This window comes from Cucurbita pepo, chromosome 9 (assembly GCF_057944985.1).
Source record: "Cucurbita pepo subsp. pepo isolate OVF chromosome 9, ASM5794498v1, whole genome shotgun sequence".
Classification (NCBI taxonomy): Eukaryota; Viridiplantae; Streptophyta; class Magnoliopsida; order Cucurbitales; family Cucurbitaceae; genus Cucurbita; species Cucurbita pepo.
The window spans coordinates 1,788,051-1,815,086 of NC_141806.1; the positions used below are offsets into that span (position 1 = coordinate 1,788,051).

Below are 27,036 nucleotides of genomic sequence, written 5' to 3' on the forward strand. Positions count from 1 at the left end.
CCCCCTTACAAAAAGTGTCGATCTTGAAAGTTCAATAAATTAAATAGACATCAATCCCAAACCCTAAGAAACCGAGAGTGCATTCATCGAAAACAAAAAACAATTATTATTACCATAGAAAAAGTAATGAATTACACAAACAATTGTCAAATCCACCATTAGAATACCTTAAAATTAAATCAAACACACAAAGGTTTCACATGTGACATAAGAATCCCAACTCAAAAAACAATCCACCAATTTGAAATTTTTTAAAAAAAAACACAACAATTAGACCTTAAAAAAAACACCCAATAATACCATAATCATACATGCATGTCAACGGTCAGAAATCACAGCTTTCTTCAACATTATCCCAACCTTAAAAGCATCAAACTTTCAGCTCATTTCACAGCCTAATTTCCCTATATAAATCCCCCCATCTCTCTCCAACAACTTAACCACTTTTTGCCCCTTTAATTGCTTCACTTCTCCACAACCAAAATCCCCTCCGCCCCATTCCGCCATGAGCCCACCCAAGCCCCGCCACATCCACGGCCCTCGCCCACCGCCCCTCCTCCTCCACAAACATTCTCGTACCATCCGAAAGCCCTCTCCCCCGCCGCAGCTCCGCCGCCCGGTCATTATCTACACCCATTCCCCCAAGATCATCCACACGCAGCCCAAGGACTTCATGGCGCTCGTCCAACGCCTCACCGGCTGCTCTCCCCCCAACGCCGACAAAGCGCCGTCCGACAACAATGATTCCTCGTCGGTCGTGACGGATGAGGACAGTAATTGTCCCTTGTTCACTCCTCGTTCTTTGGTTAATTCCTTGTCCCCTTCCTTCATGGAGTTTATCAAAGGGCTGCCGGAATTTTAATTTAATGTTCATTAATTTGTGAAATGTTTATGAGAATTCAATTCATTCTTTGGGCCATATGGGTTTTTTTTTTTTTTTTTTTTTTTTTTTTTGGGTCAATTGTGTACAGCTTATTATTTTGAAGAATTTGTTGGGTTTTTTAAATAAAAAAATATAAATTTATTGGCTATTTGATGGAGATGGGCTGACTCATAATGATTAATTTATTGTGTTTTTAGGGATAAAGTTTAAAAGTCAACGTTTGTAAATTATATTATAATTCAAATTTCCTCTATGATTAAATAAATTTTAATTTCGTTTTTGATGAAATATTATTTAACACCACTAGTTCTTAAAAAAATTAATTATTTTGGTGATTTATCATGATTATTATATGTTTGTTAATGATAAAAGGGTTAGAATAGTAATTTTCTTTTTTGTTTTTAGTATTATTTAGAGATAAAAATAAAATAACTTAAGAAACCTGCAAAAAAAAAACAGATTTTGAAGTTTTGAGGAGTAATATATAATAATTTAAATTTTAAATAATAAGAAAAATATTTAAAATAAAGTTTGAAATGGATATATAAAACATAGTTTATTAATTAAGATATTTAAAATTGATTTAAATTAGGGTTAGATTTTCATTGAATGTTCCACGATTCAACAATGACCGCTCTACCATGTTTATAAACCCGATTCAACAATGACCGCTCTATCATGTTTATAAACCCATGATCATTCCCTAAATCATCCAACACCTCCCCTCGAACAAAGTACACCTCTCCTTAATCAAGGCACGACTAAGTTTAGGGCCAATAGATACCATGTTAGAATGGCTCTAATCGATCAAAGTACGCCTCCCCTTAATCGAGCTCCACTCCTTTAGAGTTTTAGTAATTTTTTACTGCCTTCGAGGAGGCTTGACTCCTTTTCTTTTGGAGAAAAAGAGTACTCCTTTGGAGTTTTAGTAATTTTTTACTGTCTTCGAGGAGGCTTGACTCCTTTTCTTTTGGAGAAAAAGAGTACTCCTTTGGAGTTTTAGTAATTTTTTACTGTTCGATATTTGAGGATTTACCAATCTATTGACACGACTAAGTTTAGGGCCTTGACTCCTTTTCTTTTGGAGTCCTTTGTTCGATATTTGAGGATTTACCAATCTATTGGAACGACTAAGTTTAGGGCCAATAGATACCATGTTAGAATGACTCTAACACCATGTTAGACGAACACGACTCTCCACAATGGTATGATATTGTCCACTTTGAGCATAAGCTCTCGTGGTTTTGCTTTGGGCTTCCCCAAAAAGGCCTCATACCAATAGAGAAAGTATTCTTTGTTTATAAACCCATGATCATTCTCTAAATTAGCCGATGTTGGACCAACTTCTGACTGAACAGAGTAATAAAAGAGGCATAAAAGAGCAAGCCATCGTAGAACTAGACGCGTGAAAACTGCACCAAATCCATGGAACACGCACTCGTCATAGTATAACTGAACAATTCACATATCACGTCAAGATGACAACTTATGTTTTTCTGCCGGACCACACTCGTCGACCTCCGATCAAGCTAGAGTTTGGGTCAAAATGAAAAACCCATAGCCAAAACATTGGGTTGGATTTAGCATTTATTTGACTTTTTTTTTAATTCATGGTCCATTATTTTACTTTTCGAAAATAAATAAAAATAAAAATAAAAAACCTTCCAGATATATCTAATTTCCACGATCAAAGCTTCCACAAAAGTGATTGAATGTCGGAGTTCGGCGCCGACATGACGTTGTCTGCTTTGCTCATGCTTGCGTCATGCATACGTTTCATTAAAATTTATGAATTAATTTAAATACTTAAAAAGTATATAAACTAAAATAAAATAAAATAAAATTTTACTCCGTGGGTTTATCAAGATACAGGCCCATTCATTTTGGGCTTTCTGAATGGAAGCCCAAGTAGTTATTATCCCATTAATGGGCCTATTAATAGAGGCCCATAATTGTCAACTAATGTAACAGCTCTGATCAATTTAATAATTGATGTGATATTTTGACCAACTCAAATAAATTTCCTCTTTTATTTATTTATTTTTAATTTAAGTTCGTTTATAGTATTTGTTGACTCAATTAGTCCTATTAATTATTAACCACAATATGTTTATATTTTATTAGATTTATAATTATTGTACATAATCCACTCATTTAATCCATTACCGTTCCGTATCGCCATCAGCCTCACCGGTTTTCTAGGGAGAGGTTTCCACACGTATATAAGGAATGATTTGTCTCCTTTCGAACCCAGTAGATATTGTCTGCTTTAGCCCGTTACATATCAGCGTCAGCCTCACGATTTTAAAACGTGTCTGTTAGGGAGAGATTTCCACTCTTATCAGAAATATTTTGTTCCTCTCTCCCACTTATGGGATCCGACAAAAATACAGTCTTATCTAATTCAAATGTGTATTTATTTTATTATATAATTAAATTACATAATTAATGCTAATCACCACAATTAGACAAATCATGTGCTTCATACCAACCACTCTAGATTCCACTTAATTTTATTCCAATCAACAATATCCAGGTCGACATGTCGGACAACAAACATATTTAATTTTTTTTTTTTTTTGCTTTTAATAAAATAAAATATTACAATATTTTATTTACAATCTTGTCCTCCCATTTTAAAAATGTGTTGCTGAGTCACATAGAATCCAGCACAGCTGGCATCTAACTAACCCGAGTCACCGTCCGAGTCACACGAACTCACCTCTGACTCGGATTCCTTTTTAACTCATCACCGCGTCCGCGTCGAACCAAGTCTCCGCATCCGCCGCCGTTAAATTCTCCACCGGCGACTTAACGTTTCTCACGTCACCGACCGTTATCCTCCTCGCCTCTTCGTTACTTATATAAACCTTCCGATCTCCGGTAAATTTAACCCCCGAGACTTTTCCGGTCATCGACTTCCAGTCGGCGATTAACGCCGGCATTTGCGAACCAACGCGCGTGTCCCAGAGGTTAATGGATGAATTACCGGAAATACCCTCGTCGGAGGGACGGTTGTTGAATTGGAAGCTGAGATTATCCCATAACTTCACGACGCTTTTACCTCCGGTGAGTTCCGCCCACGAGAACTGGTTGTTGCTACCGTCGTATTGGGTGTCGAAGCTTGACCGGTGACGGAATCTCAAAGTCCGTTTTGTTTCGGAATCGTTTAAGAAATAATCGGAACCCCTGACGAGGAAATCCCGATCACTCAAATCCCAACTCCGGGATGTCTCGTCGGCGTCGTCTTCCTCAAATTCCGACCACGACGAAACAGAGCTCGCAGAATCGTCGAGAGAGAAATCGCCGTCAGAGTCGGAATCGTCGACAATTTCCTGAAGAAGACGTTTCTGTCGCCGGAAAAGGACGAGGAGAAGCTTAATCCGGTTGATTACGCCGCTGAAAGTAGCAAGAAGGGCGATAATGACGGCGCTCCATTGCCAGAGATGAAGGGATTGTGAAATCGTTTGAAACCCAGAACGGGAGGCGAAAATTTGGGGTAGGAGAGACGGATTGTGCAAGGAAGCCATGTCGGAATCGAGGCCACCTAACCTGTTAATTACAGGAACCTCCATAGCCTCCAAAGCTTAGAACTGATTAGAACAGAGTGAAGAACAGGGAGAGATTTAAAGAAAATTGGGGATCCGAATTGGGAATATTCGGAGGATGAAGAAAGGGGAATGGAAAAGATGCGGCGGCGGAGAGGAGGCGGAAATGGCAGAACGGAGGGACTTTTAAGGACGAAACAGAAGAGGTTAAAATCAACGCTCCTACGCTTTCTATTATTTATTTATTTATTTATTTTTAAAGAATATCCATAAATTTTTTGAAGTTTCCAATAATGATATTAAATTTTCATAACAATAATTAAAAAAAAAAACCATTTTCTCTCTCCTAATTTATTTATTTTATTTATTTCTCTATTTTCTTAAAAAAAATATCCTCTCAATCTCTTTCAAATATATATATAAATTAGATATAATTTAAAGACTTACCAAATGAGGAAGAAATCAAAGGAATATTCAATAATAGAGAGAAAAAATATGATAAATTTTTTAAGAGTATTAATTAAAAAAAATTTACAAAAACTTAAAACCTATTTTAAGATATTAATACAAGTTTGGAAAGTTTAATAATGTTTTTTTAAAAAATCCTTAAAAGTAGGAAGAAAATTATTTTTTAAGGTATTAATTAAAATTTTAAAATAATTAGAATATTTTTGAAAAATTTAAAAATATTTAAAGATATTAACGAAACTTTAAAAAATAAAAAATAGTCTTTCAAACTTAGAATTAAAATAAAGTATGGTTGAAAATGAAGAGATAATTTTATTAATTGAGGCTAAAATTAAAAAATAAAAATAAAAGAGTGACGTGTAAGAGAGGGATTGGCTACGTGGGAGACTGAGAGAGGCCACGTCAGCAACAAAAGCAGACACATGGGAAAAATATTATTAATTTTCTTTTGTTGAGAAATTCATAATTTTGTTAACGGCGAGAAGGAAGATGGGAACGGACGGAATCAAATTCATAATATTCGGTCATCTGGAGAAAATGTGCGGTCAGAAATTTGTGGGGTTCACTAACCCACCACTGGGATTTTGACACGTGGAGATGAATTGTACCTGACTTTTGAAGTTTGTTGTTTGTGGCCGGTACTGTGTTCGGAGGAGCACCTCATAAAGTATTGTGATTTTTATTTTAAAAGATTAAAAATATTAATTAATTTTAGACTAAATTAATAACTCTAAATTTTAAATAAAAATTATTTTAACTTTTAAAAATACCCTTAAAATTTAAAACGTTTGAGAATTTTTTTTAAAAAAATATTTAAAATTTTAAAAGTATTTCTAATTTCCTTAATTATTTTTTAAAAGTTAAAAAATAATATTAATCCTTAAAATTTTTTAATATTAAATTTTTAAAAAAAATGAATGTTCATTTTTATATTATAATTCTAAAAAAAATAATTTTTGGTAAATAATATTATAATCTTTTAAAAAAATTAATATTAAAAAAATAATTATATATATATATATATATATATATATATATATATATATATATATATATATATATTATAATTTATTGAATAATTTTCACATATTTTTTAATAAAAAATTAGTGATGAGTTAAGTGAAAATTCATGGTGAATTATTGTTGGTAAATAATCATGAATTTTAATTTTAATTTTATTTTTAATTTTTAATTTTTAAATGAGGTTTATAATATATTGTGATAATTAACAAATAAATCTTAATCTTATATAGCAAGCAATGTAATTTTAAATATTTTATAAATGGTAAGACAACAAATACATTCCGAATTTGTCGTTTTCCATTGAATATCTGATTCTGTCATGCATTGGCTCTGATACAATTACGTTACTCTGTAGGGAGGCGGTTAACCGCCTTCCCAATGAAATGTGTGGGACGTTATGACTTCCAGGTATGATCATGACAAGTCTTAAGAGAAATTCGAGTCTCATTATAATATTTTGTCCGGCTTTACTTATTCATTGGATCTTAGGTGAGGTTCTCGTTCACCCTCCGAACTCAACTCATGCGGAAATAAGTTTGTTCAGTGAAACACGTGCGTGCATGCTTACTTACTTACTTGCTACTCTAGTTGACTTGCCTATTAGGCCAAGTCTTCGACTCGACCTTACCTCGATTCTAGGTAGAGGTTAAGGTCTTTCAAATACAACAATGCATCTCGTCTTATCATCTTAGTTTTCTATAACATGACCCACACCTCGTGATGCCATTGCAAGTTCTAAGATTTCATCCGTCTTTGCTGGTTCTTGGACACAGTTATCGAGAATTGACTCTATGAATCAACTATATTATCGAGACATCTCGAACATCATCCATCCATATGGGTACTATCGAGCCATGAACCCATTCATGTACATGCTAAGTCATTTCTTGATATCGTCCCGAAGAACTACCCCATATACTAATCTCCGACTCAAGGGTTGAGGTGCAAGGTTGGCACAATCATTTCTAAAAGAAGACGTCCAAGACACTCATATTGTAAAACTCGTCCACACCATGACACATGCATGTGACATGGGGTTGCTCACCTAGGCCATAGTGCCTAGGGGTGGCAGAGAGTTGACACTATGACTGTATACCTAAAAAGAATGATATTTATGACGATTTCTCCAAAATGCTTTATAGTAATGAAGATAGCGTTTCTTACCTATAAACTCGTGATCTTCCCCTTAATCAGCCAATGTGGGACTACTCTTCCAACAATCCTCCCTTTGAACAAAGTATATTATAGAGCCTCTTCTGAGCCCTATGGAGCCCTCGAGCAACCTCCCCTTGAACAAAGTATATCATAGAGCCTCTCCTAAGCCCTATGGAGCCCTCAAACAACCTTTCCTTAATCGAGACTCGACTCCTTCTCTAAAACCCTCAAACAAAGTACACCATTTATTCAACACTCGAGTCACTTTCAACTATACCTTCAAAACTCATAATTTCTTTGTTTGACACTTGAGGATTCTATTAATGCACTGTAACCTATTAGTGGAGGACGTTTGCTCGCCCTCGTAATATTTTAATAGTTCAGGTGTTGGGTTTATGAAGATCGGGTCTCAATAATACACGTGCAAAAGATGATTTGTGTTTTCCTTATGAATTAAAAACGTGAGAATTGGTTATTCAACCCATTTTACTCGTGCGTTAAAAGATGACCATTTTTGTAATTTGGGTTTGAATAATTATTTATTTTATTTTTATTTGGACCACAATTTACATAGAAATTGAATAAGACTTTTTTTTTAATTTTTAATTTTAATGACTCCACAAAATTAAAAGTCAAATTTATCATAGTGTGGTGACGTCATATAAACATTTATTTAATACATGATGTTTATACCGACCACTTTATTTTTTTTATTTTATTTTTATTTTTTAGTTTAAGAATTACACCGGCCACTTTTTGGAATCATATTTTTAATTAAATAAATAAATATAATATGAATTTTGATGAATTTTGTTTTTTAATTTTTAAAATTTATGTTTGTGTTTCAATCGTAAACATATTTTTTACCTTGTTAAAAAACATATATGAATTATTAATTAAATTTTAAAATTACTTTTTTAATTTTTTAAAAATTAAATGATAATCTAGCCGAGTTAGATAATATGATTTAAAATGAGGTTAGAAAGCATATGTTAGAGGTGTATATCGAACCTGACAACCAGACAACCCAGACCTATCCAACTCAGCAGCGATAATTAAAATAAAGAAGAAAAAAAAATAGAGTTTTCTTATTTGAAACGCCTTGTAATCTTCAACCAATTTTGTGCTTCAATATGATTACCGGGAGTAAGTGCTATAGCTTGTTTCCAATACTCAAGTCACCTCCGCAATTTCAAAATTTCCTTGTCAAATGGCTTGTTCTCCCCGGTCGAAATAGGCAAGTAAAGAACCGTATTTGAGAGTTTCCTACCTCATATGGCACAACAGACAATTCGAGTTTCCTACCTCATATGGCACAACAGACAATTCTTTTGCTGTCCCATAATTTAGAACCCGACAACCAAACAACCTGGACCTACCCAAGTCAACGGTTTGAGTTGGGTAGAATAAAAATTCCAAGTTGACTTGAACCAAAGCAAATCTAGATAACTTACGTATTCACGGATTATATGTTTTAATTAATTGGATAATTATTATTATTTTTTTCTTTTTTGTGATTTTTATTTTAATAAACCAAATTAAGAAATGTATTAAAAATGACATTGAAAACAGCAAAAGGGTAACGGTTCCATAATTTAAAACTTTACCTTAACTACTTCAGCGTGACAGAGCACTTAGCATATCTCATATGAGCACAACGAAATTGAATGCGTTTCTAAACTGTTCATACTTTCTGAGATTTCTTGCATTCATCACTCTATTTAAGCACAGTTTCAAACACAAAAATGAATCAAATCACCAGAAGAACAAGAACAGGAGCTAAAAATGAAGCCCTGCAGAGCTTTCATGGCGGGTCTTCTAGTGTTCTTGGTGTTCATCTTTCCTGTTAGCTTTGGTTGGGGCCTCGATGGCCATTTTACCATCTGCAAGATCGCTCAGGTTCTTGATCTTCACATTCATTGAGACCAATTCCCCCATGTTTACCTCTTTGATGAAGAATTTGATGTTTGTTTTTGCTTGCGACAGTCGCGGTTGAGCAGAGCAGCGGCTGATGCAGTGCAGCGACTGTTGCCTGAGTATGCAAATGGTGAATTAGCGAACGTTTGTATTTGGGCTGACCGAATCAAGTTTCGATATCGATGGTCATCGGCTCTTCATTATGTTAATACTCCAGAATCCCTTTGCACTTACCAATATGCCAGTTGAGTTACTCTGTTTCCATCCCCTCTCTGTTGTTGTAATTTCTCTCACCTTTCTGGTTCTGAACTTTTGTTGTTTGGGTCGAAAGGGGACTGCAAAGACGAAAATGGAGTGGAAGGTCGGTGCGTTGCAGGGGCCATTAACAACTATACTTCCCAGCTTCTGACCTACAAAACTCGGTCTTCTTCGTCTCAATGTAATTTTCAAGAGAATTGAGAAGTTAGTGCCTATAACAGCTCAAACTCACTGCTAGCAGATATTGTTCTCTTTGGGTTTCTTCTTTCGGGCTTCCCCTCAAGGTTTTTAAAACGCGTCTACTAGGGAGAGGTTTCCACACTCGTATAAAGCATACTTCGTCGTCAACTAATGTGGGATCTCACAATCCACTTTCCTCCGGGCCTAGTGTCCTCGCTGGCACTTGTTCCCCTCTCCAATCAATACGGGATCTCACAATACACCTCCTCTTCGGGGCCCAGCATCCTTGCTGGCACTCGTTCCCCTCTCCAATCGATGTGGGATCTAACAATCACAATGGAGAGGTTTCCACACCCTTAAAAAAAAATGCTTCATTCTCCTCCCCAACCGATGTAGTATCTCATAATCCACCCACCTTCGGGGATCAGCGTCCTCACTGACACTTGTTCCCCTCTCTAATCGATATGGGATCTCATAATACACCCTCTTCAGGACCCAGTGTCCTCACTGCTACTCATCCCTCTCTCCAATTGATGTGGGGTCCCACAATCACAATCTAGCAGACACGTTTTAAAAACCTCCAGGCGAAGCCCAAAAGGGAAAACCCAAAGAGGACAATATCTACTAGCAATAGACTTGAGCTATTACAGTACCAATGACCAACGATGAATTGATCAATTTTGCTAATATGCTAAAACTTCCATCACCAGATAACCTAACTGAAGCACTACTTTTTCTTTCACATTTCATGGGAGACATCCATCAGGTAAGATTTGGAGTTTACCCACATGTTGTGTACAATTAGTTACTAAGATGAGCTTACATAAAATGCAGCCTCTTCATGTTGGGTTTGCTGAAGACAAGGGAGGAAACACGATTGAAGTTCACTGGTACACCAGGAAGCAAAATCTACACCATGTAAACATAATAACCCAACTTCAACTGTATGTCCTGGCAAACTCAAGTTTTGCATCAATGATAATACAGAGTTGCTTGTGATTCTTACAGATATGGGATAGCAACATAATCGAGACAGCAGAAGAAAAGTTCTACGACTCGAGTGTGAATGGCCTGATCGATGCAATCCAAATGAATATTACGGTCAAGAAACTTAGTCTAAAGCTTGATTCTAATCGTTTCGTAGCGATCCTAATGTGTTTTTCTACCATTTTGCTGTTTCTGAACAGAAGGAATGGACAGATGAAGTTGAAGAATGGGAAAAGTGTAATTCTAAGAAGATAGCATGCACGGATATGTATGTGCCAAAAGAAACAATCTGTTGATCATTCAATTTAGAGCATAAAGTTCCACTAATTTACCCTAAGGTTCCATTGAAATATGCAGCTATGCATCAGAGAGTATCCGAGCAGCCTGTGACTGGGCATACAAAGGCGTAACCGAAGGGGCTACGCTAGCAGGTATAATCAAAGCTTGTTTGAATTGTTCTTAGGGCAGAAGAGTTTTTTAACTTAAAAATATGTGTGCAGCGCAATATTTTTCGACCCGAGTGCCAGTAGTGTACCTGCGGTTGGCACAAGGCGGAGTCAGATTAGCAGCTGTTTTGAATAGCATCTTTGGTTGACAGATTTCTTCAAGTTTATACTATGAGGAAAGGCCTGCATGAAATAGTTGAGTTTCAAGTTAGTCCTGAAAAGCTTACCATAACTATGCTTCTGTAATCTAGCATCATAAAGATGAATAAAGTTCTTCCTGGAATATCATTCTCCTTTACTCTTCTTTTTAGTTTCTTTATCTAGTCCAGCCACTTTGAGCTTAGCATCTTCCTTACCAATTATATTTGTCACTCCGTACAAAAAGAGAGAAAACGAGCCAAATTGAAAGCACGTTTCCCTTTTCAAGGATAAAATGTGTAACAACTCAAACCCACCGCTAGCAGATATTGTCTGTTTTGGCCCGTTACGTATCACCGTCAGCCTCACGGTTTTAAAATGCGTATGCTAGGGAGAGGTTTTCACATCCTTATAAGGAATGCTTCGTTCTCCTCTCCAACCAATGTGGGATCTCAAAATCCACCACCCTTAAGGGCCAGCGTCCTCGCTGGCACACTGCACGGTGTCTAGCTCTTATACCATTTGTAACAGCCCAAGCCCACTATTAAAAAAGATTGCCCACTTTGGCCCGTTATCGTCGTCTGCCTCACGGTTTTAAAATGCACGTGCTAGAGAGAGGTTTCCACACCCTTAAAAGGAATGTTTTGTTCCCCTTTACAACTGATGTTGGATCTCACAATCCACTCCTCTTAAGGGCCAACGTCTTCATTGGCACACAACCCGATGTCTGGCTCTGATACCATTAGTAACAGCCCAAGCCCACCACTAGCATATATTGTCCGCTTTGACTCATTACATATCGTCGTTAGTCTCACAGTTTTAAAACGTGTCTGCTAAGGACATGTTTCTACACCTTTATAAGGAATGCTTCATTCCCCTCTCCAACTAATGTGGGATCTCACAATCCACCCCTCTTAGGGGCTAGCATCCTCGCCGGCACACCGCCCGGTGTCTGACTCTGATACCATTTGTAACACCCCAAGCCCACCGCTAGCATATATTGTTCGCTTTGGCCCATTACATATCGTCATCAGCCTCACAATTTTAAAACACATTTGCTAGGGAGAGGTTTCCTCGCCCTTATAAGGAACGCTTCGTTCCCCTCTCCAACCGATGTGGGATCTCACAAAATGCAACAAAAATATGACCTTTTTTTTCTAGAACAACCAAGATAGCTCTTCCTTACAACCACAAATTGTAAATTACGACGTCAAGTACACAATAGTAATATCTTTTATTACAAGTCATACGATTGGAACTCGGTAAAACGAGTTAGTCATGCAAACAATAGTACAAAGCTAACATTTGGAAGATACTCCTAAGCAGCTATCAAGTCATTAAAATCAAAACATTAGTGGGAAACGCAGCACACCTCATATTCCTATGGTTTCTTCACGACAAGGACAGGGCACTTGGCATTTTGAACACAGTAGTTGCTCACACTCCCGATCAGAGCTCTGTATGAGATATATATTAATTTCATCAGCATCCAGAACATAAATCCACAATAGGTAACGATACCGGAAAACAAAAACGATTAGGTAACGAGATTGGAAAGCAAGAACATGTAAATCTATTCATATAAGTCGATAAGACACTCTGCAACAAATAAGAAGCAAGAACACGAGCTTGCAAACTCGTTAGTTCGCGTGTGTTCTTGCACCAAATGAGAATTGTTCATAACAAAACAACATCAACAAATTCGAGACGCTGAAATCAACGGCATTGTAAAAGCAAATTTAGACAAAAACTCTTCTCCTGAGCACTACTGATTGTGTAAGAAAGAAAATGAAGAACAACCTCTTAATTCTCCCAATGCCATGATCACCCAAAACAAGCAAATTTATATTGAGCTTTTCAACCGTATCACATATCGTCCTTCCAGGATCCCCAACCTCTGTGATGGATATCGCAGCCACCTGCAGATATTGATAATAGCAACAACTTTATGTTCCTAATATCATTCAGCATATAATTTATGCTATCAAGAAATAAACATTCAACACAATTCTTCTTCAAATATGAACATTCATACCCCTCTTTCAGCACAGATATCTTTTGCTTTCTCTAGGATGCCGCATCTAACTTTCTTATCATTCTCTTGAAGCGTATGAGCCAACTCGGTATCTGTTGTGCACAACCAAGTTCACTCTGAATCAATGCCTTTTTCTTAATCAATCTAGCAGACACAGACAAACTTCTTCGAACAAGAAAGAAAACTCCACCGATTAAAAGATCTAAAGATCCCATTAACAAAACGGAAATGGGATTATTTCAATTCATCATTTAGCAATGCTTGCGATTATTGACTTCATATGCGGCGACAAATTACACAAATCATGGCTATGATAAACGGAAATGATAAAGGAGTCATCGTTATCTATGAATCGCTTGCGATTAAACTACACAAATCATGGCTTAAACTGAAAGTGTTTGAATAAAAGTAAAAATTAGCAATGCTTAACTGGATGCGACAGGGAAATACGAGCGCGCGAGGCCGAGAGAGGCACCGGCACCGGAGGTATAACTGGTGGGCGGAGGTAGAGCCGTGAAGACGAAAAGAGGCGAGTCGGTAATGGATTGTTTAAGATTTTCCAGTACCCAAATTAGGGCATAGTAGCTACACTCACTCTCGTCTACGGCCACCATCACCCTCTTCTCCACATCAGGGTTTGATTTCTTTGCTTCAGCCATTTCCGCAAAGGGTGGAAGAGGAAGAACTGTGAAACCCCAGAAAGTGAATTGAGCGTCCTTCTGTAAAATTCAGCTTCAATTGAGAAAATTGATGGTGGGTTCCCTCGGATTGTGCCCAACTCTGGCCCAAGCCTCGAGCCTTGATCATCAAGAATCAAGACTATCTCGGTCCGTTGAGTTCGAGAGAGGAACTAAGTAAGTGGAAACCTCTCTAATAGATATATAGCAACATAAGTGAGCTAATTACTTTCCAACTACAAAAGTGAACTCAGTCAATTCATTCTCACGTCCCTTATGGCCAAGCATAGAGCTCAGTCGTCGCCTATGGCCAAGCAATGTGTGCTCGAACTCAGCCAATTCGTTCTCACGTCGCCTATGGCCCAGTGACGTATGCTCGAGGCCTCAGTATAAGAAGAAGGTTTTAGAAAACGAGGACAGAGGAATTTTCGAAAGAGAGATTTTAGAAGAGGTGTTATATAGGGAGAAGTTGACTATACATAATGGGCCAAGACGAACAGTATCAGTGGGCTTGAATACATGATGTGCTACTTGTCAATCCATAACAATTATTACAAATAACTTAATACAAAGATACCGAGATCATCTTTCACTTAGAATTTTAGTTCTCTACGCAAGATAAATAAATAAAGAGCTATCCGTGCTGTATGTTGGCTCCATCTTTGTCATCGTCTTTAATCCCGACCGTTGATCTGCTAGACTGATTGTGATCATGAATAAATTGAGCAAATTTGGATAAATATTTTTGTGGGATCCGCATTGGACGGTGATTTTTGCTAAGCCAAACTGTCGTCACCTGTGCCACTAAGATTGCCTACACAAACAAAAATAAGATCAATTAAAGTAAGAGACGTTTATTTAACATGTCGAGCCCGTTCCAAGTAGACGACGAAAATGCTAGAGACGTTTAGATAGATATACACTAAACGTGAGTAGGAAATATACTAACCTCCATATTTGGTAGCTTGAAAATTTTGTGCTCGAGGTAGATCCGAGCTTTTGAGATGTCCAAAAACCTCATCTTAAGAACAAATCGATCTCCGCTCTGTTTGCAATTGAAACGGATTATTTGTAGGAAAACGCTACTCATAACTGAATTATTATTGCTATAAGGATCACCAAGTGGTTCATACTCTAAGTGACGAAAGGAACTTCAAAGACATCTCTGATAGAGCTAACGACTCCCCGTCACCGGTAATTGCATCAAGACTCACACCTATACTATTTAACCATTCGTGTTGATTTCATTAATGTTGTTTTCGTAAATATATATATATATATATATATATAATAAATCAATTTAAACATAACTCAACAGATAATTTATATGATTCTCACCATAGTAACAATAATCAAAACAAACAGTATTATTGACGATACTGTACTGATCCAACTCATAACCACGAACTTTCATCTCATAGTCTACGAACCCATCCATTCGATAAGGGCTAGGTTGAATAGCAGGGTTAGTATTGAGATCAAATGTTCGTGGGGGAGAGCATTTGGGAGTTGTCATAGCCAATGTCGATAGGCGAGAGACGTTGCAAAAAAGAGGCAAAGGGACTCGGGGTTTGAGTTTGGGATTAGTGGTAGCTGAAATTTGAATCGTATTGACGAAAACGTGCAACATTTTGACACAATTCACATTCTTTGGAACGTTAGTGATCAATATATATTAATGGAGACGTTGCCTTTGCATTTATCTCTCTTCATTAACGAGACGGGAGACATTTATCAATTTTTTTGTTCGGTCAGAGATTCAAATCTTCACTCTCACGACCGACCTTTGAAATAGAATTATCTTTTAGTTTTGTTTTAACGACTAAATTAATTATTATCGATAAAAATAAAATAAAATTAGTATTATTATTATTATTAATTAAAATCAAAGCTTAAAATAAAAATATTAAAAAAATAAATAAATACATTTGTTCTTTAGCTCTATATTAAGATATTAATTCAAAGTAATATTAATATTAAATAATTCCATTTATATGCAATCATAAAAGAAATCATTTATTACTAATTAAATCACTACATAACCTATTACCAAATCTCTATCCACGTATTATTGAGCAAAAAAAATCATTTATTTGGTGAGAAATAATTAAAAAAATATTAATATTAAATATAATTATTAAACAAATAATTTAAATAAATAAATAAATAAATAAGCTGATTCATTTATATAATCTGAAAAAAATAAATAATTTAGAATTTTAATTGATTGAATTTAAAAAATTTACATTAAACAAAATATTTATCACATAAAGTTTGTAATTATAATTCATTAAGGCTGATTAAAAGTAATAAATACTAATTAATTGATATTAATTATGCTATTATCATCCCATTATTTTTTTATCCATATAAATAAATTTTTATTTTTTAAAATTACCTTTATTTACTTAACTACTAAAAAATTAAATTATTTTTTAAAATCGAAGACGAATTTAAAATGTTAATTCCAAATCGTTGAAAATAATAAATGATATTTTTTATTTTTTATTTAATTATGATGCATTGATTAATAAACTTTCCAACAATTAATTTATCATAATAAATGTATAAATTAATGGAATAATCAATTTTAATAAATTCATGAATTTACTAATTTCAATAATGTCAATATTTTTTTAAAAATTTAATTAAAATTTCAATAAATCTACGGAAAAAACATTATTTAAGTTTAAGATTAAGAGTGCAATATTTTGACAAAAGTAAAAATTAGGGTAAAAATTTAATCGATCAATTAGTTTGGTTTAATTTATTAAAGTTGAATAATGAGACAGAGAGATGAAGATTAAGGAGTCAAGATTATACCAATACACTTCGCGACACACCCTTCAAACTGAGTAATAGATATCATTTATTCTCGTTTGCTAACTCATGAATTATACAAATATCTCATAACTATAAGAGATACACAATCTCTCGGGTGAATATGATATAACTAGAAGCTCAAATTTCAACGACACACCCCTCATTAGTGTATAAGTGCAGAATTTTTATACAGTCGTCAAAGGATATGATTTAGAATACAAAGGACACAAATGTTCGATCGATATAATAGTAAGGTCGTCTCATCAAATGACATACACCTATGTGAATGAGGCTGATATTCATGTTGTGTAAAGATGCTATTTGAGTAGCAGTGGTCTGAGTATAGGTGAAAGCAAGAATTCATAGCTATGCATTTAGTATATGAATCATGTATTTGCTTCATTGTATTCTCTCTGAGATGGGCAAAAGCAAAATACCTCAACGATATCGCCCCAAAGTCGATCACTTCGAGTCATGATCCCGAACGAACTGAGCAAACTTGGATAGAAATTCGTGCGGGATACGCACTGGACGATAGCTTTTGTTGAGCCAAACTGCTGTACCCTTTGCCTCCAAGATTGGCTAGGGAAAGAAAACAGGACAGGAAATGGTTATGAAGTTCTAGGCATCCAGACAAGGTAAATAAACTGATATCAAAATTAATGGTTGCATTGCTTACCTCCATGTTTGGGAGCTTGAAAATGAAATGATCGATGTAGAAGCGAGCAGCCGACATCCCCGAGATCCTTACCTTAACAACAAATCTGTCTCCGCTCTAGTTGGATGCATCAAGGTAGCATAAGTAGTAAGATATTAAGTAAAGTATGTAATCAATCATCAGTTGTACCAACAAATTGCATCATACTTTAAGTGGTGCAAGGAACTTCAAAGACAATTCTGATAAAGCTAATGCATCGCCATCACCAGCAACTGCATCAGGACTGAGGCCTATGCTTTCCAGCAGTTCATGACGACCTGATTAAGATTTTGATTAAAAGTCTTCAAAAGCAATTATAATGTGATTTAAAACATGAGATTCGAGAAATCGAGCTACAACTGATCAATGATTCAAAATCTTGGTGGTGAAAAAGTTCTTCTATCTGTTTCGTAACTCAATCTAGGTCGAGAAACACTTCAAAGTTCAGAGGCTACCACAAAATCATTTACGAGCACCCGTTCGAGTCCAATATTTTACTTCTTCGAGACTAATGCCCCCCAAAGTTTAGGCTTGTCAACAATAGTATTAGACTATCAAGAACAGAGGGAAGTTTACTAAACAAATGGAGTTAACTAGATAACTTCATGTTGACTAAAGCAATAAACAGAAAAGAATAACTTCTAGTGTTTCCAAACAGCATTCTGTCCGTCAAGTACTACGATCGGTTGGGGAGGAGAACGAAGTATTGTTGCGTTTTAAAAACCTTGAGGGGAAACTCGAAATGGAAAGTCCAAAGAAGACAATATCTGCTAGTGGTGAGTTTGGCTGTTACAAAATGGTACCAAAGCCAGACACGGGGTGATGTGTCAGCAAGGAGGCTGAGCCCTGAAGGGAGGTGGACATGAGGTAGTGTGCCAGCAAGACGCTGGACGCTGGATCCTGAAGGAGGTGGATTGGAGGGACCCACATCGATTGGAGAAGGGAACGAGTGCCAGCAAGGACGCTGGCCTCGAAGAGAGGTGGATTATGAGATTCCACATCGATTGGGGAGGAAAACGAAGCATTCTTTATAAGGGTGTGGAAACCTTTCCCTAGCAGAGGCGTTTTAAAACTTTGAGGGGAAGTTTAAAGAAGACAATATCTACTCGTTATGAGTGCGTGGAATCAACCATATCAATACTCTTTTGAACAGAAATTCTGGACCCATTGGACGTAAACAAACACCAACATTTGCAGTGGTGAAGGCTCCACACTTCATTTTCAACAATCTACAGACTTCTAGAGAAGGTAGAAAAATTGAAGTGAAAGAAACGACATAAAGAAACAGAAACCCCTAGTGAGGACAAATAAATTCCTGATTCATACACACATCACTTAGCATATACAAACTTCTTGATTTTACCATGTTGGCAATAACTCGCATAAACAGCATTGTTGACAACCCCAAACTGATCCAGCTCATAATCACGAACTTTGAGCTCAACATCTAGGAAGCCATCCATCCTGTAATGGCTAAGGTATTCAATCTTTTACACTTTTCAGCAAGGACTAGGCATTACATCAGGATAATTTAAACAGAAACAACAATCGCAATGCAAAAGGATAAACATCGAAAGAACCAATCCCTAATTGAAGAACCCGATGCAATATATATAAACAAATCAACACTCCACTCGAATTCCAAACACGAGTAAATAAATAAAACTATTACCAGTACAAAAGCCAATTCGTTCATCTGAAATCATAATCAATTATATTTTCCTCGAGAGAGGGGACGAGGGGTCAAAATGCGCGAAGGTACAGTAATGTCGAGCAAGCAGAAGCCATAGGAGAGAACAATATGTCAAAGATCTTGACACAGAATGCTAATTGGGAAGAAGATATTAAGAATTATTTGATGAAAGTACCCTTTTCCGGCTTTGAGTTGAAATGAAGAAGAGATGGAGGTTCTCGTTACTGAGGGTGATCGCAGACGTAACGATGTCGGCGACGGCCGGCTGATGGTGCAGGCAAGTGATGAAGGGAATGCGAGTCCTGCTGTCTTGTAATGGAACGCCGGAGGCGGCGATTGGATCGGGTTAATGGAAGCCTGCAACATCGCGCAGTTTCTAGCTCTGTTGCCGATGCAGGAGTTGTGAATGGGAATCCGAAAATATCGATGCAAATTAATTTGGTATTTTAATTTAATTAATCCATTAATGTAATTTATTATAATGGTCTATTGGTTGTGTCCATTTCTAGCGAGAGGGCGAGGGTTCGATACTCATTCTTGATTATGATATATGTTTTTTTTTTCATTTGTAGACGTGGATAAATACAATTTTTTAAATAATTAAAGAAAAAAAAAACTAAACGCGGAAATAGAGGTAGGTTGGGTTAGGTTGGGTTAGGTTGGGTTATAAACTATGAGTGGCTAGAGGGTTAGGTTGGGTTATAAACTCTATTTGAGTGGCTAGAGGGTTAGGTTGGGTTATAAACTCTATTTGAGTGGCTAGAGGGTTAGGTTGGGTTATAAACTCTATTTGAGTGGCTAGAGGGTTAGGTTGGGTTATAAACTCTATTTGAGTGGCTCAGGGTTAAAATATAGGGTTAGGTTGGGTTATAAACTCTACTTGAGTGGCTCAGGGGTTGGGTTGGGTTATAAACTCTATTTGAGTGGCTCGGGGTTAAAATATAGGGTTAGGTTGGGTTATAAACTCTACTTGAGTGGCTCAGAGTTAAAATATAGGGTTAGGTTGGGTTATAACTCTACTTGAGTGGGAGTTAAAATAGAGGGTTAGGTTGGGTTATAAACTCTATTTGAGTGGCTAGAGGGGTAGGTTGGGTTATAAACTCTATTTGAGTGGCTCAGGGTTAAAATAGAGGGTTGGGTTGGGTTATAAACTCTATTTGAGTGGCTCGGGTTAAAATATAGGGTTAGGTTGGGTTATAAACTCTACTTGAGTGACTCCAGGTCCGTGTTAAAATAGAGGTTAGGTTGGGTTATGAACTCTATTTGAGTGGCTCGAGGGTTAGGTTGGGTTATGAACTCTATTTGAGTGGCTCCAGGCCAGTGTTAAAATAGAGGGTTAAGTTGGGTTATGAACTCTATTTGAGTGGCTCGAGGGTTAAGTTGGATTATGAACTCTATTTGAGTGGCTCGAGGGTTAAGTTGGATTATGAACTCTATTTGAGTGACTCCTGTCACCGACCTCCAATTTCAATTTTTGTAAGTCAACTTTTATAGTAAAAAAAAATTACAAAAATTCAATATTTTACTTTTTAAAATAATTATTATTAACATGAGAAAAAGAGATTATATGAAATTTCTCGTCTTTTAACGATAAATATTATCGAAGTTAATAGATTTTAATATTAAACATTGTTAAAGTTGGTGTAGGAGAAACGTTATTTATCCATTGGGCTATGGAGTATTAGAGCAAGAAAGGGCGTTTTGGGCGTTTTGTGCGTTTTAATTAGGTAGGTCAAACACTCTCACGAGATCAATAATTCATTGGTCATGGTCATGAATAGTATGCACTTAACGACCTTATACGTTATATTTGACCTAGATAATTTACCGTGCTCTATTACGCTCATCTTGTCACTCTCGACAATATCGTTTGTTAATATCAACCCGGTAGGTCACACATTCAATCATTTAATATCTCGATTAAGGAAATACGGATAAAATTTTGATATCTTGGATAATTCTTTACAAATTATTAAAAAAAAATTAAAAAAAAAAATTAAAAATTAAAAAAATTCCATAAAAGTGTAAATTTTGTCCACATGTAAACCAGTGTATCAAAGAAGCAAGGGCAGAACGCCACGGAGGAAGAATTCAACACCAACTGGCACCCATCTGCCAAACTCCTCCGATTAACCCAACCCGACCTGACCCACTGCGTATATTAATCGAGTCCATGGCTCCGGGAACCCAGCCCCCCCTCAGATATCAAGTTCTTCTTTGATGGAAAACATTATACAGAGATCAGAGATGAACTTAATTGGATCTTATCAGCAGCAGCTCAGAATCAACAAAGAAATTGTGCTTTCTTTTTCGACTAATCCTTATTGTTCTTTATTCAGAAGAAAGAACCAAGACTATAATGAAATGTAATTATAATTAATACACAAGAATTAGCGTTTTTCAGAGCTATGGAATTCAACATTCAATCCAAATCTCAGATTTCTACTCGAATTCACCATTTCAGATGATGGAGCTCGGTCCGTCGGTCGGTCGTCGTCTTCGTCGTCGTCGTCCATGGATTAGTTTAGCAGAGCATCGCGAGTTTCTGGCCGGAGGTTTAGATTCTAAGGATTCCGTCGATTAGGTTTCGGTACTACCTCTGCAGATTCAATTAGCAGGAATATGAGCGGAAATTTTCGGAAATTGAAACGATATTCGAACGAAACTAGATCGAATATTGAGAAGATTGTTCTTAATTTGAGAAATGGAAGATTGATTTGATTGGATTTGTAATCCGTACATTTAAACCTAAAGAAAAATTAAGGCGGCCGTTAGCCGGAAAATACCTTTTCGATTTTCTGGATTTCCGGTACGTCGTAGAGATCGGCGGTTATCTCCGTCAACCATGCTCCGGGGAAGAGCGTCTGCAATGGAGAATGACAGAGTTGAAAACTCGATTTCAAAGAAGACGAAAAGGTTACGATGAAAAAGGAGGGGGAGAAGAAGAAGAACCCTACATCGATTTGATTTTGAACATTTCTGGGCCTCTTTTTGGGCCTTCGCGGCGGCCTGCGTTCCACCATAGCCATGAAATCCTCCTCGATCTCCTTTTTGGAAAGCGATACCGAGAATTTCTCCCTTTCTTTCTTTTCCATTACCAATCGCCGTCCTGGAGACTTCACGCCGCCGCCGCCATCACCGCTTCTCAACGGAGAGTTTCGAATCGGCCGCTTATCTAACCTCTTATTGATTTTCAAGGCCTTCTCACCGCTTCTCCCTTCCGTAACTGTATCAATCGGAGTCTTCGATGCCGTCTTCTTCACCCTCAAACTCCACGGTTTCGAATCCTTATCCGGCGACGGCGCCGGCACCGGCGCCGCCGGAGTCTTTTTCTCCGGTTCATCTTCGTCATCCACGACTCCATCTCTCCAGAATGCAACCTTCATCTTATCCGCGGCGGTTTTTAGATCAATCATGAGTTTCTCTCTCACCGCCGCTATACCTTCATCGCCGTCGCAATTATCGTGGATCTTGGACTTTGAAGCCCTAGGTCTCTTAGCGGAATCCTTCAACCACAGCGGCCTGTCCGTCTGAAACTTCCGACAGTTCCACCGGACGGCCGACGATCGGCGATCGGCTGGCGGAGGAACGTCGGCGTCGGCGTCGTCGGCGCAATCGGAATCCAGTTTCGTACAGCGGAGATACTTCTGATTTCCCCACTTTAAGAAAGGGAGGGTGAAATTGTGGAGCTGCTTCGATCTCTCCAGTCCCATCGCCATGGAGTCAAGTACTGTTTGGTCGGAATCGGCGCAAACCATAACCTCGCCGACAAAGAATTGAGGGCGGAGCTCAGATCGCAAAGAGAGAAAATATGGAAAACGATTTTGGAGGGTACTTGGTTGGTTTAGTATTTTTTTTTTTAAGACTAATATATATATATATATATATATATATATATATATATATATATTCTTTTTTTTTTTTATTTACCATCCAAAATTTAGTTTATATTATAGATTTACCGGATCAAATATGTTTGTTTTTAAAATTTTTTATTTTAATAATAATTCTAAAAATAACATTTTATTGTTTTATGTCTCGATTTTAAAGTTTAAAATTTAAATTTTAAAATGCACCATTAATTAAAAAAAATTCATAAATATAATATATTATAAACGGAAATGTAAAAAATAATTATACAAATTAAAAAAAAAAAAACATGTTAATAAATAAATTAATACTAAAATTAAAACTACAACTATTATTATAGTATATATAAATATATCAAAATACATTTTAGAAAAGTATTTAAATTAGTATAAAAAAAATTGTATTGCGATTATAATTTCTCTTTTTTAAATAATATATTATTTGAAAACTAAGTGAATATATAATAAATTTAGACCAGTTTAGAAGGACTGATAAACACAAAATGATCGAGCCATCTAGAATAAATAGAGTTGTAACCACCCAGATCTACCGGTAGCAGATATTGTCTTTTTTGGGGCTTTCCCTCAAAGCATTAAAACGCTTGTTTTCTCTCCAACCAATGTGGGACATCACAATTCGTCCCTTTCGAGGCCCAGCATCCTCGCTGACCCTCGTTCCTTTCTCCAATCGATGTGGGACCTCCTTTGAACCCAGCGTTCTTACTGTCACACTACCTCGTGTCTACCCTTTCGGGGAATAGCAAGAAGGCTGGCACATCGTCCGGTGTCTGGCTCTGATATCATTTGTAACGACCTAGATCCACCGCTAGTAGATATTGTCCTTTTTGAACTTTCCCTTTCAGGCTTCCCCGTTTGTTGGGGGAAGGTTTTCATACCGTTAGGGTGTTTTGTTCTCTTTCCCAACCAACATGGGACATCACAAGAATAATTTGAGACAAAACTCAATTTCACCCGTAGCCCTTAATAAGGGTCATAGTGTCGACTTAGACATGAAACATGCATGCCTTGAACTTGTGGAATTCATGTTCAATCTAGTTCAAAATCATCTTTAAACTAATTAATAAATTTATATTTAACCTAAAGTTCTATCTACACTCAAAATATGACAATCGGACACATCGGGGCAAACTTCTTTATCCTAATGTTGACAACAATAGTCGGTGATGTTTGTGGAGAAGAAATAGGTTAGCTAAAGAAAATTGCACATCGGGTTAAAAAACGAGCACAAATATGGGAGAAAAAAAATACTTTGAATCTTTACGAAAACAACTCGAACATAAGATCAAAGGTAAAAAAAATCAAATTGAAGTCAAACACACGGTTAACCGAAGTCTACCAACACTTATCGAGCAAGGACGATTCTGCTATTTTAGCAGTAGATAACTTGAACCAAAGAACAAAATAGAGAAGAACGAGACTAACCAGCTCCTCGACCAATTCAAGAAACTCGAGATCCATTTGGCTATTTTAGCTGCCTTGTAGCTCGAACAAGAAAAACTCCATGATGGAATAACGAAGAATGAGGCCGACCAACTCCTTGGCCAACCAAAAAACTCGATACTTACAATTTTTTTTTTTTTTATATTTTATATTTATTAAATTATTTTATTCCGTATATATATCTTAATAAATTGACATATATTTACGTCTAAGTATATATTTATTAACATATTATTAATTAATACATAAAGATTTTTAATTAATTTTTTTTTACCATTGAGTAAATTAAAAAAGAAAATTATTGTTGGTTACGCCGTCGTTTTAAACTAACTCTTCAATCATTATTATACACAAAATATTTATTACTGAATAAATGAAAGTTTTTCCAATTACATATGATATATGGAGTAATTAATAATCATATATTTAAACATTTTTAATCATTTTTAACCTAAAAACATATATAATACTTTAAATTACCCTAGTTTAAATAGTTAAAAACAAATTAAATTGAGGTTAAATAGTAAATTTAATAAAAATCAATAAAAATAACTTATATTAAAAAAAAATTCCCTTTTTTTCTCTCGGTATAAATTTGATTTTAGGGTGAAGATTCACTGTTTAGATCGAGAATACAAGAGTGAGGAATGCTTTTTCCCGGTTAGATAAATAGGGTCAGGGACGGGAATACTTCTCGTCTCCACCTAATTCTATGCGTATGTTTTGGCTCTACTGAAAAATAAGTTAATTAATTTTAAAATTCTAATTATAATATTTAAATTAATAATATGTGCGGTAGAATTTTTTAATGGTTAAAGAATATGTTGTAATATTAAATTTTTAATTTTTAGAAATTATATTGATAATATATATATATATATATATATATATATATTTTATACCATTTTTTTTTAATAAAAATTATGTTGAAACTTTAAAATAAAAAAAATAAATTGAAAAAAATTACTCGTATCAAACCCTTATTGCAATAATTTTAGCATCTATAAAATAAATAGAAAATTTTGTATGAATGAGAAATAAAATCAGAGGACGAGCACGGAGATTCCCCGTCTAATAGAATATATGCTTGATTTATTATTATTATTATTATTTATTTATCGTAAATTTTTAAAATCCGTGATATATATATATATATATATAATGTTTATATTATATTATTTATGAAAATATCTCCTTATTTAAAATACATGAACTTTTTGTAAAGTACTTTATATGTTTGACTGATTTTGGATGAGCATTGACATTTATATAAAAGAAATTCGTATTATTTTTAGGTTTTATTTTTTAAAACCCAAATAATTATTAGCCAATCATAAAAAAGAATGGTGTGTTTTTTATTTTACTTTTATTTTTTTTTTTCTTTTTGATAATGAAGAAGAGTGAGAAGAGAGAAAAGTATTGATGTGTAAATTAATTTTAAATGTTTTAAATTTTAATTATTTAATATAAATTATTTAATTAATTTAAATATATATTTTTTATTAAACTTAATTATTTAAATTATTAAAACAATTTCTATGTAATATTTGGGTGTATATTATATTATTATGAGAAATAAATAGTGAGCATGAAATTAATATGTTTATTATATAATTATTAAAAAAAACTCTTAAAACTTTAAAAAAAATTAATATATAAAAGAGTTTAAAAAATGCCCTTTCACTTTAATTAATATTTTTAATTCTTTTAAAAAAATTTAAATTTACCTTTAATTTTTTTTAAATTAAAAAAATATCTTTAAACTTTAGAAAAATAAAATTAAAAAATACTCTTGTCGTTAGTACCACGGTTAAAAATAAAATTTCATAGATTTTTCCTTTTTAAATTTTAAGGTTATTTATTATTATTTAAATTTAAATATATTAATAGTATTATAAAAAATAGAATATCGTTGCTTAAATCATTCGACAGTCTCGTAAAATAAGAAAATAGAAACGTTTATTTCCATGTCTTCCCCGCTACCTTATCGCCTACTTTGATTTCACGTTTCTGTGAAATATATACACGAATCATTTATAGATTATAACTCGAACCCCATTTTTTCTGGATCCATCTCACATCAATAACTCGACCCCTACCGCTTATAGGTAGTTTTAGACAGGTTTGTTTTGAAGTAGATACCTGAATGCCAAGTATGGCTCGTAATAATCTATCTTCGGAGGCATACGGTGATTCTTTCGCCATCTGAGACGTTGATTTACCTACTAAAATATCGCCCGTCTCCACCCACGATCCGAGCATCACATCGTCGAATTATGCTTGAGTTATTTATTTATTTATTTTGTAAATAAAGTACAAATTTACCAAAAATTGACTTTTTGTTAACTTATAATGATATTGACCAGTCCATTCAAATCACAAAGTCTAACCCACGTATTAAAAAATAAAATAAAATAAAAAGTCAAAATTGTCTATTTTGACACGTGGCTAAATAAAATTTATTTATTTAGAAATTAGTTGCCACGTAATTCCAATTATTTTATTAAAAAAAATAGAATTAAATTGGATGTTGATTTTTTAACTAAATTTGATCGATTCTTTATATTTCCATGCGTTGACTTGCAATTCTCCTAATTACTAGACTAAATTATTTTAATTACATAATTATAATAAAATTGAGTTAATTATTTTTTGGAAAGTATAAAATTTTAAGTTTATTATATGATTTTTTTAATTAAAAATAAACCTGATCTCGGTTTTAAATTTTATTTGGTCTCTAAACTTTAAAAAAATTGAAAAATTAATTGATTTATTATA

The 27,036-nt window shown here is 35.1% G+C and overlaps 7 protein-coding genes across 14 annotated transcripts; 2 read left to right on the top strand and 5 right to left on the bottom strand.

The window, feature by feature from the left end:
- Nucleotides 1–380: 380 nt before the first annotated feature.
- Nucleotides 381–1,024, top strand: PDE337 (VQ motif-containing protein). The gene has a single exon (XM_087126847.1). The coding sequence runs from the start codon at nucleotides 506–508 to the stop codon at nucleotides 860–862; it is 357 nt and encodes a 118-aa protein (XP_086982973.1). The 5' UTR covers nucleotides 381–505; the 3' UTR covers nucleotides 863–1,024.
- Nucleotides 1,025–3,361: 2,337 nt separating this feature from the next.
- LOC111802083 (uncharacterized) lies at nucleotides 3,362–4,604 on the bottom strand. The gene has a single exon (XM_023686328.2). The coding sequence runs from the start codon at nucleotides 4,456–4,458 to the stop codon at nucleotides 3,625–3,627; it is 834 nt and encodes a 277-aa protein (XP_023542096.2). The 5' UTR covers nucleotides 4,459–4,604; the 3' UTR covers nucleotides 3,362–3,624.
- Nucleotides 4,605–8,639: 4,035 nt separating this feature from the next.
- Nucleotides 8,640–13,876, bottom strand: LOC111801741 (Adenine nucleotide alpha hydrolases-like superfamily protein). 7 transcript variants are annotated; one of them, XR_015422427.1, is made up of 7 exons: nucleotides 13,469–13,876; nucleotides 13,039–13,130; nucleotides 12,804–12,922; nucleotides 12,376–12,460; nucleotides 10,955–11,048; nucleotides 10,256–10,341; nucleotides 8,640–9,329 (listed from the first exon to the last, which is right to left on the bottom strand). XR_015422427.1 is itself a non-coding variant. In XM_023685872.2 (5 exons), the coding sequence occupies exons 1-4, from the start codon at nucleotides 13,695–13,697 to the stop codon at nucleotides 12,385–12,387; spliced, it is 516 nt and encodes a 171-aa protein (XP_023541640.2). In that variant the 5' UTR covers nucleotides 13,698–13,876; the 3' UTR covers nucleotides 10,689–11,048; nucleotides 12,376–12,384. The 7 variants fall into 7 exon arrangements, 1 of the variants encoding a protein (XP_023541640.2); XR_002816174.2 differs by having other exon boundaries at nucleotides 8,640–9,404; XR_015422424.1 differs by adding an exon at nucleotides 10,439–10,503 and having other exon boundaries at nucleotides 8,640–10,341.
- On the top strand, nucleotides 8,822–11,163 carry ENDO2 (endonuclease 2). Its single transcript, XM_023685866.2, has 9 exons — nucleotides 8,822–8,976; nucleotides 9,064–9,238; nucleotides 9,326–9,433; nucleotides 10,143–10,198; nucleotides 10,267–10,350; nucleotides 10,441–10,533; nucleotides 10,620–10,687; nucleotides 10,777–10,850; nucleotides 10,920–11,163. Exons 1-9 carry the CDS (start codon nucleotides 8,863–8,865, stop codon nucleotides 11,012–11,014), a joined length of 867 nt encoding a protein of 288 aa, XP_023541634.2. The 5' UTR covers nucleotides 8,822–8,862; the 3' UTR covers nucleotides 11,015–11,163.
- A 209-nt stretch (nucleotides 13,877–14,085) lies between the features above and the next one.
- Nucleotides 14,086–15,405, bottom strand: LOC111801740 (acyl-acyl carrier protein thioesterase ATL3, chloroplastic-like). Its single transcript, XM_087126845.1, has 4 exons — nucleotides 15,054–15,405; nucleotides 14,849–14,931; nucleotides 14,665–14,760; nucleotides 14,086–14,529 (listed from the first exon to the last, which is right to left on the bottom strand). The coding sequence occupies exons 1-4, from the start codon at nucleotides 15,343–15,345 to the stop codon at nucleotides 14,350–14,352; spliced, it is 651 nt and encodes a 216-aa protein (XP_086982971.1). The 5' UTR covers nucleotides 15,346–15,405; the 3' UTR covers nucleotides 14,086–14,349.
- Nucleotides 15,406–16,564: 1,159 nt separating this feature from the next.
- On the bottom strand, nucleotides 16,565–19,361 carry LOC111801739 (acyl-acyl carrier protein thioesterase ATL3, chloroplastic). Of its 2 annotated transcripts, none has more exons than XM_023685867.2 (5): nucleotides 19,104–19,361; nucleotides 18,599–18,708; nucleotides 17,404–17,513; nucleotides 17,218–17,313; nucleotides 16,565–17,120 (listed from the first exon to the last, which is right to left on the bottom strand). In XM_023685867.2, exons 1-5 carry the CDS (start codon nucleotides 19,292–19,294, stop codon nucleotides 17,001–17,003), a joined length of 627 nt encoding a protein of 208 aa, XP_023541635.2. In that variant the 5' UTR covers nucleotides 19,295–19,361; the 3' UTR covers nucleotides 16,565–17,000. The 2 variants fall into 2 exon arrangements, with proteins under 2 accessions (XP_023541635.2, XP_023541637.2); XM_023685869.2 differs by having other exon boundaries at nucleotides 18,599–18,699; nucleotides 19,104–19,360.
- A 1,845-nt stretch (nucleotides 19,362–21,206) lies between these two features.
- Nucleotides 21,207–22,782, bottom strand: LOC111801737 (uncharacterized). The gene is made up of 3 exons (XM_023685865.2): nucleotides 21,886–22,782; nucleotides 21,715–21,792; nucleotides 21,207–21,527 (listed from the first exon to the last, which is right to left on the bottom strand). The coding sequence occupies exons 1-3, from the start codon at nucleotides 22,684–22,686 to the stop codon at nucleotides 21,522–21,524; spliced, it is 885 nt and encodes a 294-aa protein (XP_023541633.1). The 5' UTR covers nucleotides 22,687–22,782; the 3' UTR covers nucleotides 21,207–21,521.
- Nucleotides 22,783–27,036: the final 4,254 nt, after the last annotated feature.